Consider the following 18,016-nt stretch of genomic DNA (forward strand, 5'->3'; position numbering starts at 1 on the left):
GGGCTTCCCGCTGGCTATGCAGGGGGAAATCCCTGTGTGGAAGCAGCCAGAGAATCGTTTATTCAAAGATAAACAATCAAACATTTTCTTGTTTAACTGCATTAAACATCCCTGGTGCACAATTATGTTTCACAAATCAATTTACATGGATTTGATGGGACCTTTATGTGTTCTCTGATAACAGTGTTCTTTTTATCATTTCTGTTTTCCTACAGTTTTCTCCCTTCTAAACCCCTCCATCTTTTTTTCATACCTTTATGATCTGTTCCAGCTCTTATCTCTTCTAAAAAGGGCAAGCATATTTGTAGAAAGGTCTGCCAAACTGTGTAAGAACTGATAATGAGCAAGTAAAGAACTGAATTTTGAAATAGCTGGAGGGAAAGGAGAGGAAGAGTCCGCCAATAAATTGCTTGTTCCTTTTCTCCCCTGGCCTCGGTACTTCCCATTCTTCTTGCACTCCCTCAAGGTCCTTACCAAGGCAGGTCTGCCCGTCTGGTCCCAGCAATGTCCCTAAAGAGCACATACAGCCTCCCGGCTCCAAACATGAAGCCCCACAATCGATGCTGTCACAGATGTCATAGAAATCTGCAGAATGATAAAAATTGTTTGTTAAGACATAGCTTATCTATGGCTTCCATATTCTCAAGTTAAGGAACCAAGGGGCAAGATAATTCCTGCCAAAGTGGGAGGTGACTGAAACCATAGCATAGGTTGCTGAGAGAGGGGTTTTGAACCCTCCCCAAACCTGTGTCCCCCCCTCAGATCTACTCATCTAATATTGTTCCGCCCCCCCCCCCAGTTGTGCTCTTATACTGAAATAATCCCTGCTGGGAGACAAAGTGGCTGGGAAGAAACAAGTTTTGGAAGAAAAGTATAGGTGGGAGGCAAATTCATCCCCTCTTTCCTCTCCACCAGTGTTTCACCCTCTGCTTTGCAGGAATTCAGCAGCTGTAACATTCAGCACATCTTTGTAAGTAAATAACACTAAGATTAACAGGATTAGAAGTGGAGCGTTAGACTTTCATTACCTAAGAGCACATTCACACCAGATTATTTAATGCAAAGGCTGTCAACTAATTAAAGTATTTGTAGCTGAGTAATAATCTGTCTTTTAACTGATGCACTGATAGATTACATTTGAATTTAAGCCTCAGTATGTACTTTTTCCCAGACATACTAAAGGAAGGGCAAGATAATTAACAATTTAATAAAGCAGCAATGCCACTCATTAGCTTGGGTCCCACCTAGATATCTGCATGTTCAAGGAGGACAGGTGATGTTTGCTTACTCCCCATCCTATGGGAGACCCCCCCCAGCTATCCCTAATGGTCTCACCAGGAGCAGCAATTGGGGGGGGGTATTTGGTGAAGGAGGGATGAATTGGCAAAAATTGCACCCTCCACACCTATGGAAATTTAGGCAGGAAACATCCAAATATTAGGGAAAAAGTCATCTTCAATATTTTCTTCTGTACTCATTACAGTAAAAAATCCAGAAACAAAATAAGACTAAGCAAAAGACTGCAAGACTGCTTTCAGTTTGTTGTAGTGATTAAGAGTGGCAGGACTCTAACCTGGAGAACTAGGTTTGATTGCCCACTCCTCTGTTTGAAGCCAGTTGGGTGGCCTGGGGTCAGTCACACAGCTCTTTCACAGCTCTCTCAGCCCCACCCACCTCACAGGGTGATTGTTGTTGTGGGGATAATAATAACATACTTTCTAAATCACTCTGAGGGGCATCAAATTGTCCTGAAGGGCGGTATATAAATTGAATATTATTATTGTTGTTGTTATCCTATTCAATTAACAGTGCCAGTTAAAGGTTCTCAACAAGTAGCAGTTGTAAGAAAGACTCAACTCTGCCTGAAACGTTGGAGAGCTTGTGCCAATCAGAATAAACACTAAAGGGCCACACATGCCAACAAATACCTATCAGAACATGGTAGCTACTTACTGCAAGTTTTATTAGGGAGGAGCCATGGCTCAACAGAAGAGTATCTGGTTTGCGCATAGGAAGTCCCAGGTTCAATCTCTGACATCTCCAGTGGAAAGGAAGAGGTAACAGGTGATATAAAAGACCTCTACCTAAGACCTTGGAAAGCAGCTTCAGGTAGAGTAGGTAATAATGACTTTGATGGACCAGTGATCTGACTCACTGTGAGCTGCTTATTATGGTTAAGGTTAGGGGAAATGTAGAATCATAGAAAATTATACAAGCTAACTGAGCTCTGGGTCTAGATGGGAAGCTTCCTTTTGCCTAGTCCTGCAGGGTCAAGCGCTGATAGGGCCATAAAGTTTGCTGTTAGAAAGAAGAATATTAAGGTGGCTCCCCATCGAGACCCCCCCCCCTCTGAATTTGTTGGGCTTTACCTATGAATATTGAAAGGATCTAGTAGATTGCAACTTTTATCAGTTAGAGCAATATTGGAAGGTTAACACACACCCAATTTATCAAATTGACAAATTCAGTTCTTACTGTACTGCCATAACTGTATGTTTCTGTAATGTGGTACAGCTGTGCAATGTTTAATAAGACATTTTTATACCAAGACTTGTTGTATTTAATATTTCTGATGCATTATGATTAATTTCCTCACATTTTCTATCTGGGATGATTTCTCAGTTTCAGGAACAGATGAGCTTTGACAACCACTTGCAAAATGCTCTCCTCTCTGTGGCTATTAAAGATAGGGGTTCCTAATACTGTAAGGTTGGCCATCTCGGTGCTACTTAAACTCTATTGATTTGGTGTACTAGCACAGGCAAGCCCCTAATCTGCGCAACCTTGGTTTGATACAGGTTTTTTTTAGCAAGGAAGGAAAGAAATCAATAAATGTATCTTGCAAGGAAGGGAAAACCATTTCCCAAGGTCAGACATTTATAAAGGTGACATACAATTTGTGTCCGTTTTCTATTTGATAAAACCCTACATAGCTCCTTCTACTAACATAATATGTATTTATTTGCATTAAAAGAATTCAGTTCTCAGCCTCTGAGGCGAGTTATCAAGTTAAAAACATTTAAAACTTTTTTTCTTTTGAATGGTACTGTTGTTACATTTTTATTCTGCCTCTCTTGAAAATGGATCAGGACGCTGTACATGATCTCTTCACTCCCCCCAATTTTATATGCACAAGAACCCTATTAAGTAGGTTAGACTGAGAGATTGATTGGATGGATGGATTGGATTGGATGGCTGAACAGGGATTTGAGTTTGTGTCATCATGTACTATCATCATTATACTCCCACAGTCTTCTAACATGACCTTCACTTTTTAAAAAGTTTTGCCATGGAGCTATGATTACCAACCTCATCGTGGGGCCTGAAATTCTTCTGGATTTACAACTGATCTCCAAACTACATAGATCAGTTCTACTGGAGGAAAGGGCAGCTTTGGAAGGCAGAATGTATCATATATCAGAGAGTCTAGGCAAAATGGAAGTCATAGAGTGGCTAAAGAGGGTGGATACTCTAGGACTTCTGCTTCTCCTATGGTATACCACAGAGACTAGGAGAAACTGATTGACTGTCACAGGCCAGTGGTGATGGGACTGGTGTTGACTGGTGTCCTCCTATGTGTCTTCAGGGTAAATTTTTTTCCTTAATGCTAAGCAAAACTTGATGAAGGGTTTGAAAGGGTTTTTTTAGGTCAAGTAAAATATAACTGGCTGCTAACTAGTTATACTAGCTCAAATATTTAGGACCAAAGGATTAGTATGACATACAGAACACACACATTCAGTGGTGTCAGGTGGGAGGAAAAGGCAGGGGCAAATGATATGAGGCAGGAAATGTAAATTAAATTTGAATTTTGGTTGGTGGAAGTGACCTCATAGTAATGGGAGGCGCTGGAAGAGCTCACCTTTGATCCGGGTGTACCATCACAGGATGTGATATCACATCCCCACTGACGTCTCTCTCTTTCCAAACTCCAGCCTACCCAGGTCCCATCCCCAAATCTCCAGGCATTTGAAAGTAAGGATTTAACCATCTGGTCCTTTGGATCCAGGCCATGAGTTTTACCTAATCCAGCACTTGATGTTTCAGGTTTAGAAAATGTCTATGAGTTCTCTTTCTTTAAAGCTTCCCAAGTAAAGGAATCCTTAAAGTAAATGAAGCTTTAAAGTATGTGAAAAGGTTTAGTTTCTATCCCACCAGCTCAGCACATCTGCTTACAAAATCATAAATTATTTTTCTAAAACAGTCAAACCAGTTTAAAAGAATATGTTACTTTACCAGCTAAAAGAAAGCAGGTATAAGAACAGCCTCAGCAATGAGCCTAGGAGATCCAAAAGCTTTCCTAAAAAAGCACACCTTGGCTGCCATCCAACAACATCTAGAGGAGATTCCAACCCAAGGCTGCTTCCCTTGGCTAGAGGTTCATCCCGTTCCATCTTCCCCTAAGCAAAGGGACAGGGTGGCCAGGTCCCTATCCCCTCCCAATGGGATGGAGAGAGCTGGAGCCAATGTGATGACATCACAAAGTGATGTCATCGTGCCAGCAGTGGATGTGCTCCTGCACTTTGTGTGGGGCTAATTCAGCCCATTGGGGCCCCTACGAAGAGTGGGAACATGCCCGCTACGGGCATGATGACATCATTTGCACAAGTGATATCGTCATGCCCGCTGGGGGAGTGTGCCCACTGCACACTCATGCAGGAAGTTCCTTGCCTCTCAGGCTCATTCCCTATGTCTTTCCCCCCTGCTGGCCAGGTAAACGGTGGCAGGGGGCAGGGGCTGGGAGTGGGGAATCCCCTGCCCCCACTGGGGGATTGGTAGCCCTTCAAAGAGAAGAGATCCTCAAGCAAGGCTTCCCAAGCTGAAAGGAAGGCACTGTTTCCCAAAAGAAAAAAAATGACATTTCTCATTTATAAAGTATAAATACCAATTAGAAGCACAACAGGAAGCTATTAATTAGATTGCCAAGGGATGTGGTGCTGAATAGGGGGGAAGATGATGTGAAATTAATGAAGGCAGATTGAGCCCCCACTCCTGTTCCTAATAGCATGAGAAAATTCCCCACTGAGAGTTCACTTAGGCTTTCTCGTGAACTCAGCAATGGACTGCAGTCCTTTTCCACTCATGATGTCCAAAGCATCTTTCATCTTCTCACATCCAGTGTGTATGTGTGAATATTGATATGGGAAAGAAAATGGAGAAGAGCTGTATAAAAGCTGCATATATATTCTATTCGATTCTCTAGCCAGCTACTAGAGGGCTTTTTAAAAAAATTGGAATTGACATACAGTTATAATATTATACACGCTGGGGACTCACAAGGACTTCTGTGAGGCATCTCATTATCCTCCCCCACTATTTCCTCTGTAACTTCCCTTGCCTCTCCCCTTTTCCTGCCTCCTTCTCTTCTTCCCACTCTCATCTGTCAACCTACCCACCTATCCGCTCTCTGTCTGTAGGTTTCCCTCTTTCCCTCCCCTGGCAGCATCTCCCCAGCCCAGTCTGGCCAAGCTGTTTAGCAGCTGCTGCCACTTGTACTGTACAAGTCCCAGTTGTGTGGTGGCTGTTTCTAGTGCTGGGCTGGCCCTGGCCCTGTTGTATAATGGCTGCCCCCAGGCTGGGCACAGTTTCTTGGTGGCCACTATCAACCCTGGTCTGGGTCCAGTTGTGCAGTGGCTACCACTGAGCTCAATTGCTTGATGACCACCACCACTGGGCCAGACCAAGTGGTATGGGTAGTGAGACTGGTAGTCACTGCAGGGTGCAAGGAATATTACGGGAGGGTCTCTGGTGGTCACTGCTGAGTGCAAGGGACATGACAGGGGAGGAGGAAGGGACTAGGAATCCCAGGACCCTCGGTGGGGGTGGGGGATGCCCCGATCCCACACTCTACCCTCCACTACCACACATGGCCAGAAGGGGAAAAGGCAGGGGAATAGGCCTCCCAGGTACGCTCCCAGGGTGGCAAGATGACATCACTTCCCAAAGTGACATCATCACGCTGCCCTGGGAGCACTCCCATGCTTCACGTGCACACGAAGACAGCCCAAAAGGTGGTTCGCTGGTTCCCCCACTGCCACGAGGAGGGCAAGGGGACCTGGCAACTATAGAAAGGCCTCTTTCTGGGGCTGGTAGGAACATCAAGTTTGGATTGGGAAATTCCTGGATATTTGGGGGCACTGCCTGAGGAGAGTGGAATTTGGCAAGGTGAGAAAACTAAACAGGTATATGATCCCATAAAATTCACCTTCTGAAGCTGCCATTTCCTTCAGGGGAACTGATATCTGTAGTCTGGAAATAAGCTCTAATACCTGGAGAACTCCATGACCCATCTAGAGGTATCCAGGGCTGTTTAGGCTTTTGCTTTACAGAAAAAAATTGCTTTGACAGCTCAGCAATATTGTTGCAGTTGCCTAGCAAAATGATGACCGAGTGCTCAGCGGGTCATTCTGTTTTTAAAGCAACTGATGTTGTTTCAATTATTTTGAGTTTTTAAAACCCCGGTTTTTGTTTTTATTTTGTTTTGAGATTTCAGATTTTTCTGCTAACTTGGAACTTGCTTCAGGTTTGTAGAAAAATCCTCGCTATCTGTTTCAAGCTCCATTTTGCGGATCTATTAAGTGATGCTCTGTGACATGCTTTATACTTTGTAGATATATGATAATATCTCTCTCAAGTTCTCTGAATTCTCAGCTTTAATTTTTAAAACAGTATCCAGCCATTTCATTGCAAAGATATGCATTTCCCCTTATATGTGAATTGCAGCACACAATTTTGTAGGTGTGCGTTTTCATTTTGAAAAAATATGAGCACCAAAACAAGAACACTTCACCTCCTCATGTGCTTTACCCAAAGAAGTAGCAGTAAAATAACATAAGGTTAGATGTTAGCCACTTACGCCCACAGTAAACATGGTAGCAGACGTTGGGCTTTTTAAGTCGGTAGATGTAATAGCCTTCTGGGCATGCTTTGACATCGATTGTGGTGTTCCAGAGGCAGCAGTTTCCATTGAAGGTGGCACATCCTTGTCTTTGGACAATGCCATCTGATTCTTCAGGGTGGCTGCCATTCATCCAGATCGGGGCATGGGTACCACAGTGGTTTTCTGGGATGCAGAAGGTGGGCATAGCATCACCAGCCATCCCAGTAAAGCGATACCATTCCCCATCAACACCACTGTCACACTCAGGTTGGTCATAAGAGCTATTGAACTGATGTTCCGTGTTCCTCCATGGCTCATTCAGAGTGAGGTAGGCAGAGCAAGGGTCAAGAGCTGAAACATAGAAAGGACAGAAAACCAAGAGATAAACCTTGAAACAGAAGAGAAAGACCTGCAAAATGAAGATCAACAGCAAAAGACAATTTTCCAGTGGCTGCAGGCAGTTGTGGTTCATTCATCACAAGGTTTAGAGGCTGAAGCATGTTTTGTTAAGATGGCCTCTCTTCCATGGTCAGGCTCATTAGTAGAACTGATAATCATCTAGAACCAATTATGGAGCACATGCACTCAATCACCAAACATTTATTTACTGTACATAAAACCCATAAAAGGTATAATATATAAATGCACTTCCCTTTCCATAGGATTGAAACTACAGATGAATATTTCCTCATGACATGATCAAAATTTGTTCAGGACTCTAGGGGCTACATAAAATTACCTTCGACACTGGATTTGACCCCGAGCTGTCCATTCGTGGCTGAAGGAATAAAAATTACCTGCAAGTATTCAGAAATAATATGTGAAGTAAGAAAAACTTGGGATGGGTAGATTCAGACAAACATTCTGTTTCTTCGGAGGGTGGTGGTTAGATTATCTCAAAGGACGAGAGCAAAATGGAATCTATGGTTCCAGAAGTGTTTGTTGAAAGCATGAGGGCTACAGAGTTCAAAATGCACTCCAAAATCCATGGAGAGCCTTCTGTATGATGATTGCATTAGTCATTATGCAGGGGTTTAAAATTGTCATTTGAACTGTAGGCCATGATAGCTCAGTGGATGCTTATGTTATTTACATATGAATTTTGAAGTGTGGCATTAATCAACACTTCCAGATTCCCAGGTGATTTTTTGACCTGCTTTTGTTTAGTTCCCTCTCAGATTGCCACAGCTTGGTTCCTTCATTTATATATGTAAGTAGCAAAGTATGAATTAAATCTCAGCCTCTATTGGCTACCCTGCCATTTCATATCTGTTCAACGCTGCTCCAACTCCACTTTGGGGACCAGGGGTTCAGGCCAAAGTCAAGCCTTTCTCTCCTTTCTAGTTTAAACCCTCCGTTCTGATTTGGGAATGTACAGTTTTACTTAGCCTCTCCATCTAGCAGGACTTGCCGGTTCCTGAGATATGCTTAAATGCTGAATGTTAAGGTCTGCTGAAAAAAATCCTCCTACCAAACCAAACTACCAGATAAACCTTGTCTGTCAGCTGGACCAAGGGAAGTATAATCTTATACTAATAGCCAAGGGGCCCTGATCTACGGATACCTATGCCTGACAATCAGGGCCACTTACATATGAGTAACAGTCACTCTAGTTTCGCTGAAAAATCTAAAAATGTTGAAAATGTGTTGGGGGGGTAGTTCAAAAAAATATTCAAGAGCGCTGCACCTGCGCACATTCCTCAGTAGATACAACCCGCCAAAACCTTGTGCTGCAGAAAAAACATGGAGCATCATTCTGAGCCGTGATTAGCAACAGAAAAGCCTCTCTTAGCAGTCAACCCTCGAACAGAGCCACAGATGATGGACACTGAGAGCCAAGGTACAAGTGATGCCTGACACAGGTTGGACACTTGTCAGCTCCCCTCAAGTTTTGATGGGAAATGTAGGCATCCTGGTCTTGCAGCTGTAATGGAGAGCCAAGTTGTAAAACCAGAATGCCTACACTTCCCATCAAAACTTGAGGTAAGCTGACAAGTGTCCAACCTGTGTCAGGCATCACTTGTAGCTTGGCTCTCAGTAGCCTCTCCCCTTGCCCCTCACTCAAAACAGGCAGGAGCCGGCTGGTGAGGAAGCCTCTGGCGCGGCAGCCTTGGAGCAGGGAGCCTCTCTCTTACCCCCACCGACCCACCCTTACAGAGGACGGCCACTTACACTAGAAGAAGTATTTGCTTCAAACTTGGGGAATCCCTCAGATTTGCAGAAAAATCTGAAAAGTTTTTAACAATGGACGAGGAGTTTAAATCCCCTCTCAAACTAGGAGCGTTGTCTTCCATTGCACACACAAGGAACCTCAAGTCCACCTTCCTCACCGCGTGCAGCAGCCGTTGGAGGAGGGGGAGCCGCTGCTTGAGCTGGAAAGGTGGAGGAGGGCAGAAGCCGCCCACTGCCACCACCATCCCCCTCAGAGCAGCAAAGCGGACGTAATACTGAGAGTGGGGAGCAGAATGGGGAGCAAGCACTGCGGGGAGGCAGTTAGACGGAGCGCCGAGGATGGGGTGTGTGGGTGTGAGAGACGGTAGTCATTTTGGGATGCAGCAAGAAATGAGCTGGGTGGGTAAAAGACAGTTGTGTGTATATGATAAAATGGGCATGGGGGAGGGAGAAGGAGGAATATTAAGAGAGAGAAGAGACAAAAGGTGAGGGAAGGGTAAGGGGAAAGAGAGAGGAGGAAACAAAACGAGAGGGAATGGGATGGCCGCTTCCTCAATTTCCTTGCGGGTTCTTACTTGTACGTATATACTTGTCTACAGGGGTTATTTCGTAGAAAAAGAGCTGGAGGAACTCATTAGCATAGCTAATTAGCATAATCATTAGCATATGCCACACCCCCTGACATCACCTATCCTGGCTGTTTTGGACCCAATCCTGGCCATTCAGGGCTGAAAAGGGGCCCAAAATGGCCAGGATCAGGCCACTGCTGAGTGGGAGAGTGATCCACCACCTGTCAGAGGCCTGATCTGGGCTCTTTCGGCCCCAATCCAGGCTGAAATGGGCCCAAAATGGCTGAGAATCAGGTGGGTGGGGCCACCTAACATGTGACCTCTTTGAGGAACTGGTGGAACTGTGTTCCTGCATGTTCCCCCTTGAAATGAGCCCTGCTTGTCTAAGGATATGTTTACCTGTCAATCCTAACTGTATATTCTCACTTCTTGTTTCCCAGTGGATGTAAAATTTAAACTTAGAATTGCCTAGCCTTTTTGTTTGTACATGTTTGCAATTGTTCTCTGAGCCTTCTAGAGATCTTCATGGGTCCAGCCAACATGGCTGAATTTCTTGTTTCCTCTCTGCTGGAAAATGCATGACCTGACTCCATCTTTGAACCATGCCGTGAACAAAGAAAAAGACTGCAATGCATGTAACTGGGTTGGACTTAAAGCTTGCCACAGTCAAAAGTTTTTATTTCTAAACTTTGTTTAGCTTTCTTGCTTATGACCTTTTGGTGCCTCTGGTTTTCCTTCTATAATCCATTTTTATTTAGTATACTTTCACACAGTGCCAATGTTTAGCATTCTTGCCATGCTGTGAGGTTAATACAGGGACTCTTCTGTTTTTAACAGAAGGATCGAACACATGTTGTTGGAAGTCTTTAATATCCAAAGTACAAGGGGGAAACCCACAAGGACTTGCAGGGGGCATCTCGTTTCCTCTCCCCCACTATTTTCTCTTTCCCTTCTCTGAAAACTCCCATCACCTCTCCCCTTTTCCTGCTTCCTTCTTTTCTTCCCGCACGCTAGCCAGCCTCCTTTATCTGTCCCTGTGTCTTCAGCTTTCCCTCCCTGGCAGCTTGTCCCAGGAAAAATCTGGCCAGTTCCATGGGCTGTGTTGTGTGGTGCCAGCCAGGCTGGGCCTGGCTACATGGTGGGGAACTTGTAAGGACTTGCATGAAGCACCCCACGTTCCCTTGTTTTTCCCATCCCCCACCATTTCCTCTTACAGTTACCACCAGTCTCCAAGTAAGTACTGGAAACCTCCTGGAATTACAACTGATCTCCAGATGACAGAGATCAGTCCCCCTGAAGAAAATGACTGCTGTGGAGGGGACACTATTGCATTATACCCTGCTGAGTTCCTTCCTCTCCCAAATCCTATCCTCCCCAGGTTCCATGCCCAACTCACCAAGAATTTCTCAACTTGGAGTTGGCAACTCTACTGGCTGCCCACATATCCTCACCTTTCCTATTCTCTCCTTCCAACTCATCCACCAACATACCTTTAACTATAATTATTATCTATTCTAATATACCTCACCTTCCCAATGGGAAATCAAAGCAGTTTACATTGTTCTCCACTTCTCCATTTTATCCTTACAACAACCTTGTCAGGTAGGTTAGGCTGAGAGGATGTGGCTAGTCCATGGTCACCCAGTGAGCTTCCATGGCATAGTGGGGATTTGTACCTGGGCCTCCTAGAACCTAGTCAGGAGCTCTTATCACTATACCACATTGGATTTTGTATGGCTATTGCTGTTGAACAGTAGCAAGTAGCCAGAACTGGGTAAGTCATGCAAGTCACATGGAAGCCTTGTGGATGCTGGTGGTGCCAATGAGTCTTTCCTCAAAGGCCAAAAGGGCCCTGAAAACGGCCCTGTCATCCCCCCTGCCTTTTAGTCATAGAAACCAAGGTTTGAAGACTAGTAGTACTGTTGTGGTTGCCTAGTAACAACCATTGAAGGCATTCTTATCTTAAAGCTACAAGTGCTGCTTCTATTATTTTGGGGGGGGGGTGTTAATCTGCAATGGATTTTTTTTTTAGATTTCAAATTTTTCAGCTTTTCTCAAGTTTGTAGAAAAATCTGTCTTGGCTGTCTATGGCCCCAGTCTCTGGATTTAAGTATCTACAGATGGAGTCACATTGAGAATTAGATATATTGATTAAATATCTTCAGTCCCCCTAGTTAAAAAAACTAAAGTGGACACATTATCAAGGGTGAGTAGCTGTTTATGGGATTTTTCCAGGTTTGCCAATGGCATGACCCCCTTCCAGTCCAATGGCGAGGAGGTTGCCACTCAGTCTAGCCAACTCCTGCACAAGGAAGATGCTTCACCACTCACTGAGTCACGCATACTGTGGAGAAGGCCCTGCCTGCCCTGGCCATGAAGGCAACACCCCTCCTAGCCCAGCTCAGCTGAGTCATGTGCAGTGAGGCAACACCTGGCCTAGGCAACATGTGAAAAGGTGCTGCCAGCCATGATGGGATGAGGTTGGCCAGTTAGGCAAGGAGATGCCATGGTAACTCCTTTCTTCCAGCTGGCTGTTTCTCCTTCACTCCATTGGGCTGAGGGATGAGGTCCTTTTACAGGGCAGTTTTTTTCTCCTCTGCCCCTCACACATACTATAGTTTTTATAAATTTTGGATCCTTGGTTGTGTAAAGAGATAGGGTAGAAAATACAGGATTTGGGGCTGGAAAAATGAACTTTGCCTATTTCTAGAGGCTTGGTATTTCCAAAGGCTATTGTAACCTGCGACTATTTTGCAGCAAGCCAATTTTCTATATATTTGCTACAGTTGGGACAGTAGAGGCTCAGTTCACTCATTAAAAAAGGCCCCTAGAAATCTGAACCAGCCCTTAGACTCGGCTTTGATTCTAACAAGCTGTTTATGGTTTATCTTCATTCCTTCACTCGATTTCTGGTAGTGCATATTGTTTAGATGATTTCCAGTGGTTTCAAGCCTGGTTATGGGAATGAAATATCCTTGGTCACCCTGGTAGTTTTGTGGTGGTTTTGGCCGTACCTGAAAGGTGGGTTTCAGAAGGTGGTGCTGGGGGACTGCTGCTTGGACCTTGGCCACTAGTCGATGGGATCCTGCAAGACTCCATTTTGTCCTCATATTTTTCAACATCTACATGAAACCACTGGGTGAGATCAACAGGAGATTTGGGCTGGGTCACTAGTATACAGATGACAGCTCTATCTTGTGCCACCAGCAGACCACAAGGAGGCTGTGGAAATTTTAAACAGATGCCTGGAAGCAGTTTTAAACAGAATTTTAAACAGATGCCTGAAGGCCCTGCTTTAGATGTCCTGCCATCTGAGGCTAGATGAGTGGCAACCTGAGAAAGAGCCATCTTGAGCATGGCACCAAAATTATGGAATTATCTCCCAAAGGAGATTTGTCCATCTCACATGATCATTATCTTCCACCAGTGGGTGAAGATTATTCTATTTTGTCTGGCACTTAGTGAGCCTCCTCCTTGTCTGTTTTCAGTTGTCAGTTTTATACATATATGTGCTGTTTGTAAAAGTTGATTTTTAATTTCTTTCAATGTTTGCCATTTTGAGAGCTCTAATTGGGTGGAAAGGCAGCATTAAAAATGTTTCACACACACACCCTTTTCACCTGATGGCTCAATTATTATTTTTATTATAATGAAATGAGTTGTTTTCCCACTAAATTCTCACAGCAGTTCAGGACATAAAAAACTTATTTAAAAAAACAAATACAATATAAACTGATAATGAGAGAAATGCAGCAACACCAATAATTTAGTCACCAGGGAAAACTTGCACATGGCAGTTCTGGAGGGGTAGCCACAGTAGTTTGTGGCAGCACAATTAAACAGGAGTGCAGTAGCACCTTAAAAACCAACAATTTATTTCAGCACAAGTTTTCATATGTCAGAGCTCACTATCAGATGCATGGCATGTACATCCATAGTAGTTCTTAATGTAGGAGACATTGGATAAAATGAGATCTGACTCACAAACTCTTATGCTGAAATATTTTTTTTGTCTTTAAGAGGCCAATGGACTTCTAGTTTATCTTGCATATGGGAATGCTTTCACCAAGCAGTGGAAAGAAAATAAAAAGGTTACTTAATTAAGGATCATTCACGCACAATAGGAACAAAAACAGGTGAGTGCCGGGTTCCCCCCTTCCACTGGGAGGTTATGGAAACCTGGCAACTTTATAGTTAATGGATCTCCCTAGGCAGATAATTCTAGCATGTTGGTGCCACCATAAAAAAGACTCTAGTAAGTACCCTAACATTCAGCCTAATTTAACTCAGAGGGTGGTTATGGAGATAAATGGAGATGGGGAAATGTTGTAAGTCATTTTGGGTCCCCATTGGGAAGGAAACGGGGGTATAAATGAAGTAAACAGTCTGCTATGTGAGAAAAGAAGAAAGATATAACAAGGTGATTTCTTTTGGTATGAGATAGTTGAAAGTACTATGGATTTTTCTGGTGATACAGGAGTCATTTTTAAGGCAATATAGCCAGTAGATTTGTCATAATGCCAAAACTGGCTTGGTCCTTTCTGTGACACTCTCATAAATTCAGGTGTGGACTGGGAAAAGGCCCTGGAAAGAGATCCTGTGATGGACAAGAGGTTTGTCCTGCCCCTGAGAGGTAAAAGAGCAACTCAGGTGTTTCATCCCTAAACCTATGGAAATGCTGCTGTAGCATCCAGTCACCTTTCAGGGTAGGGGGAGTAGGGTGGAAAATTGGAGGGAAAAACAGCAACGGTTGGTTCTGCCTCCATGAGGTAGTTTTTCCTGGTAGTGTGGCAGAGTGGCTTAACTCTACCTCTGGGAGAGGACAGCGTATCCAGCTGCGAGGCCTGTCTCTGGTGATGAGCAGACAGGGCACCCTGTTGTCTGACTCTGGGGGAAGTGCAAGTTGGTGGGGTGGAATCTTGTGCATGTGTGAGGATCCAAAGTGAAGGTTAGGCAGTCAAAGCTTATTTGTACCTGCAAGGATTAAAGATAATTCAAGCCATACTCTGAAGCCATAAGTCACCTAAATTTATGTGGCCTAGCCAGTCTTTTCCTTTGATTGTTGGGAGACCTGTGTTGCTGAACTGTTCTTTAAAACCAACTTGTAAATAAATAAATCATCTCTGTTATTTGCATACAACTCCTACCTCAGTAATCTGGTTTCAAAACAAACCTGGTTCCCCAAATCATAAGTGGCTGTTTGGGTCACCTCGATTGGAAGAAAGGGACAGTTATATGATCCACATCTCAGTCTACCTCAGCCCTGCCACCCCAATGGATGGAAGGGGAAAGAATCAGCTGAAAACAAGGTGGTGTCATGGTTTCCTCCTTGCCTGTCCAGCCACCCCCATTCCGCTATGACTCACCCTTGTAGCACCTGTCACATGGACCAGGCAGTGCCCTCACCACACACAACTGAGCTGGGCAAGGCAGCACCTTCCCCACACTGGGTGCACATGCAACTTGGCCAGGCAGTGCCTCCCCTGCATCATGTGCAATTCAGCCAGTCTGGGCAGCACCCTAGTCACCACTGGGCTGGCCAGGGCTGGGAGTGGGGGCAAGCCATCAGTCCACCTGGAAAAGGCCTGTTTGTCATAATGTCTCATGTACCCCTGAATAAATAGGATGTAGCTAAAATTTATGAGACGGGTCTTCAAAGACAGCTCCCTCCCTTCTCTCTCTCTTTGACCACCTCTCCTCTTGGAACTCTTACACTGAAATTCTCCTAACTAAGGGACAGTGAAAGAATGTTGTGTGACATCTCATTTGTACTATGACCATTTCTTGATCTCTGGTCTCCTGCAGTGAGCATCATGCATATCTGCAAAGGACATCTTAGGGGACCTATCTCTAACAATTTAATAACACACTGAAAGGATTTTAAAAGGGAAACCACCAGAGAAAAAGGAATGTAATAAAAACATTTATTTCACCTTTCATATGGACTGCATGTCATCTTCCTTCAGCAGCTTCTGCAGTGAAAGTTTGCAGCTTAAATCTTTGCATATATTTAATACCTTATTAAGCACCAGTTAACCGTAGCTGGCTGTGCCCACCATTCAAATAGGATTTATGCTAATATTTTTTCTCACTAGGGCAAATTCATTACTTTTCAGTATCATTACAGTAAAATAGCCAATTGTTCTGATTAAGCACATAAAAACTAAGCCAAAAAATACCACCTCTTCCCTTTACAGATCTGATTTCCTTCTAGTTGCATCTGCCACGGGGTGCTATTATTATTTAACTTGAATTTTAGGAAGCGTGTGATGCCTAGACTATTTGAAAATGAAAATGTATTGCAATCTGATGAAAAAATAACCAACTGTGCCTGTTGATTGTTTATTGGTTGCTTCATTTGGCTGTGATTACTGAGGCTTTGTCTGCAATGCATATAACCTGCTGAACAAACTATATATGGCAGATCTGTGACTGATCTTCTGACCTGCTCCCCCCACCCCAAATGTACTTATTGATCTGGAACAACAGAGGTGGGGGAGAGAGGGGGTGATTTATCCCTTTCCTTCTGGCTGTTTTCTCCATTATCAGATTTCCTCAAACTGCTGGAGAAACCAGCCTGCTCAGTCCTCCCCCCTCCAGTGCTTAAAGAATCCTGGAGGGGCAGATTTTAGCAGCAGAATCTCCTAATTGCTCTGCCCCCAGACACAGTTCCTCACATTTCCCATGTTGTAAACAAAGGCATGAAAATGGAAGATTCATAAAATGTTCATAAAATTATGGAATATTAAGGGAAGAGGTTAATCTTGCTGGGGTTTGTCACTTTGAAGACATTGTGGAAGCTTCCATGCTGGGATGGCACAGCGTGTGTGAGAGTGTGTAAGAGAGGGGGAATTATTTAGCTTATATAGTATTAACTGGCACAATTGAACACATCACTGGTTTACTTACAGAAAATATCTGGCAAGTACCTGTGACATTTGCAAAATCTCAGACATCTTGGAAACCACAATAACTATTGGCTGTACTATCTGAGGAAAGAAAGACCATCTTTCCCAGGGGCAAGATACAGTGTAGTGAATGCTGGGAAAATGCAATTCCTTGAGTCTCTCGGCTCCATGGAACAAATAGGCAACAATATTGCATTTACTGTCCTACAAATGAGATTTTACTGCAAAGAAACCAAAGGGGTAGATTAAGTTATTTTCTATTCTGTCCCCCCCCCGCCCCAGCTTTTTCATCTACTTACCCACAGTATTCTCTTGTATAGGCTGTGCCTTGCTGTAGAGGATGACAGGCAAAACCAGGAATGGGAGAATTTCCATTGGCTTTTGCCCCAAGTACCTCAAAGCATCAAAAGAAACCCTTTCAGCGCACACCATGGTCTCAACTGGAGGCTCTCTCAGTTATCCTATCGAATGCTTGAGTTTTGAAGGAAGCTCCTTTAAAAAGTGTCTCTGCTATTGGAGTATTATCAGAGGAAGAGGCTGAAGGGGATACCAGACCCAGTTTAGCCTTGACCTGCCCACAGCAGTTCTGCCTTGGAGAGACCAGTGTCTTCTTTTTAATGCATTCATGCTGTTTTTAAACCTATCTTCCTGTTGTTTTGTTGCACAGTTGCCCTACAGTGACACTTCAGCTATCTTATCTGGAAAGGACCTTTAAAGCAAAGGAGTACATGGACATCCTGAGGAGATGGGGGCAGAAGGAAAAATGGCTCCAGACTATTATCTTTGTGTGTTTTCCTTCTATTTCCCTTTAATGAAGAAAGAACCACCAGAGAACTTAAAGGAAATAGCAGGGTGAGGGATGACAAACCCTCATTCCTAATTGTCCCAAATAGGGAAAATATCCAAATAGTGCATATCTTTGAGGAGAAGTATGTTTTTTTCTTTTTTAAGCTAAAGGGATTTCCGTTGTGCAGTTCTGTGTTTCGACTTCTGTGTTTTAACTGAGCTCTTTTGAAGCTTATGATCCAGTGATTTCACATACAGATTCAACAACTTCAGGTACAAGTATGTAAATGGTGTCAACGGGTTTGAGGAAGCTGCTTTTGTTTTTTTGCTACACACTGCTGCAGACTCATGAATATTAAGCAACCAGCAAAGGGCTGATACGGGCATGACAAGAAAAAACAGACCAATGTCCCCGTATATTGAACCAATAGTGAAAGTTCACAACTTATGCACCATTTATCTGCCTAAGAAATTAGGTGTCAATAATTATATAACAAAAATTATTTCCAAAAAGGAACAAAGGAGCCGAACAAACTAATTGGCTCCTCACAATACACTGGAGCCTACACAAGGATTCCTATTGTGATTGCTAAAGAAGTCCAGACCGGAGCTTTAAAATACACTGTGACTCCTGGTCATGAAAATGAAAAGAGTCCATATGATGATGGTGATATGTTGCCAAAGATGTGAATAGCCAGTAA

At 43.7% G+C, this 18,016-nt stretch overlaps 1 protein-coding gene across 1 annotated transcript in view; it reads right to left on the reverse strand.

The window, feature by feature from the left end:
• The window catches only part of OIT3 (oncoprotein induced transcript 3), a 47,137-nt gene extending 30,033 nt beyond the window's left edge, over nt 1-17,104 (reverse strand). The window contains exons 1-3 of the mRNA XM_054982522.1: nt 16,829-17,104; nt 6,857-7,231; nt 475-585 (exon numbers count right to left, since the gene is read on the reverse strand). Coding sequence (XP_054838497.1) covers nt 475-585; nt 6,857-7,231; nt 16,829-16,961 — 619 coding nt within the window. The 5' untranslated portion in view covers nt 16,962-17,104. The remainder of the gene's footprint in view (nt 1-474; nt 586-6,856; nt 7,232-16,828) is intronic.
• Between the last annotated feature and the right edge of the window lie 912 nt (nt 17,105-18,016).

The sequence above is a fragment of the Eublepharis macularius genome, chromosome 6 (genome assembly GCF_028583425.1).
Source record: "Eublepharis macularius isolate TG4126 chromosome 6, MPM_Emac_v1.0, whole genome shotgun sequence".
Lineage (NCBI taxonomy): Eukaryota > Metazoa > Chordata > Lepidosauria > Squamata > Eublepharidae > Eublepharis > Eublepharis macularius.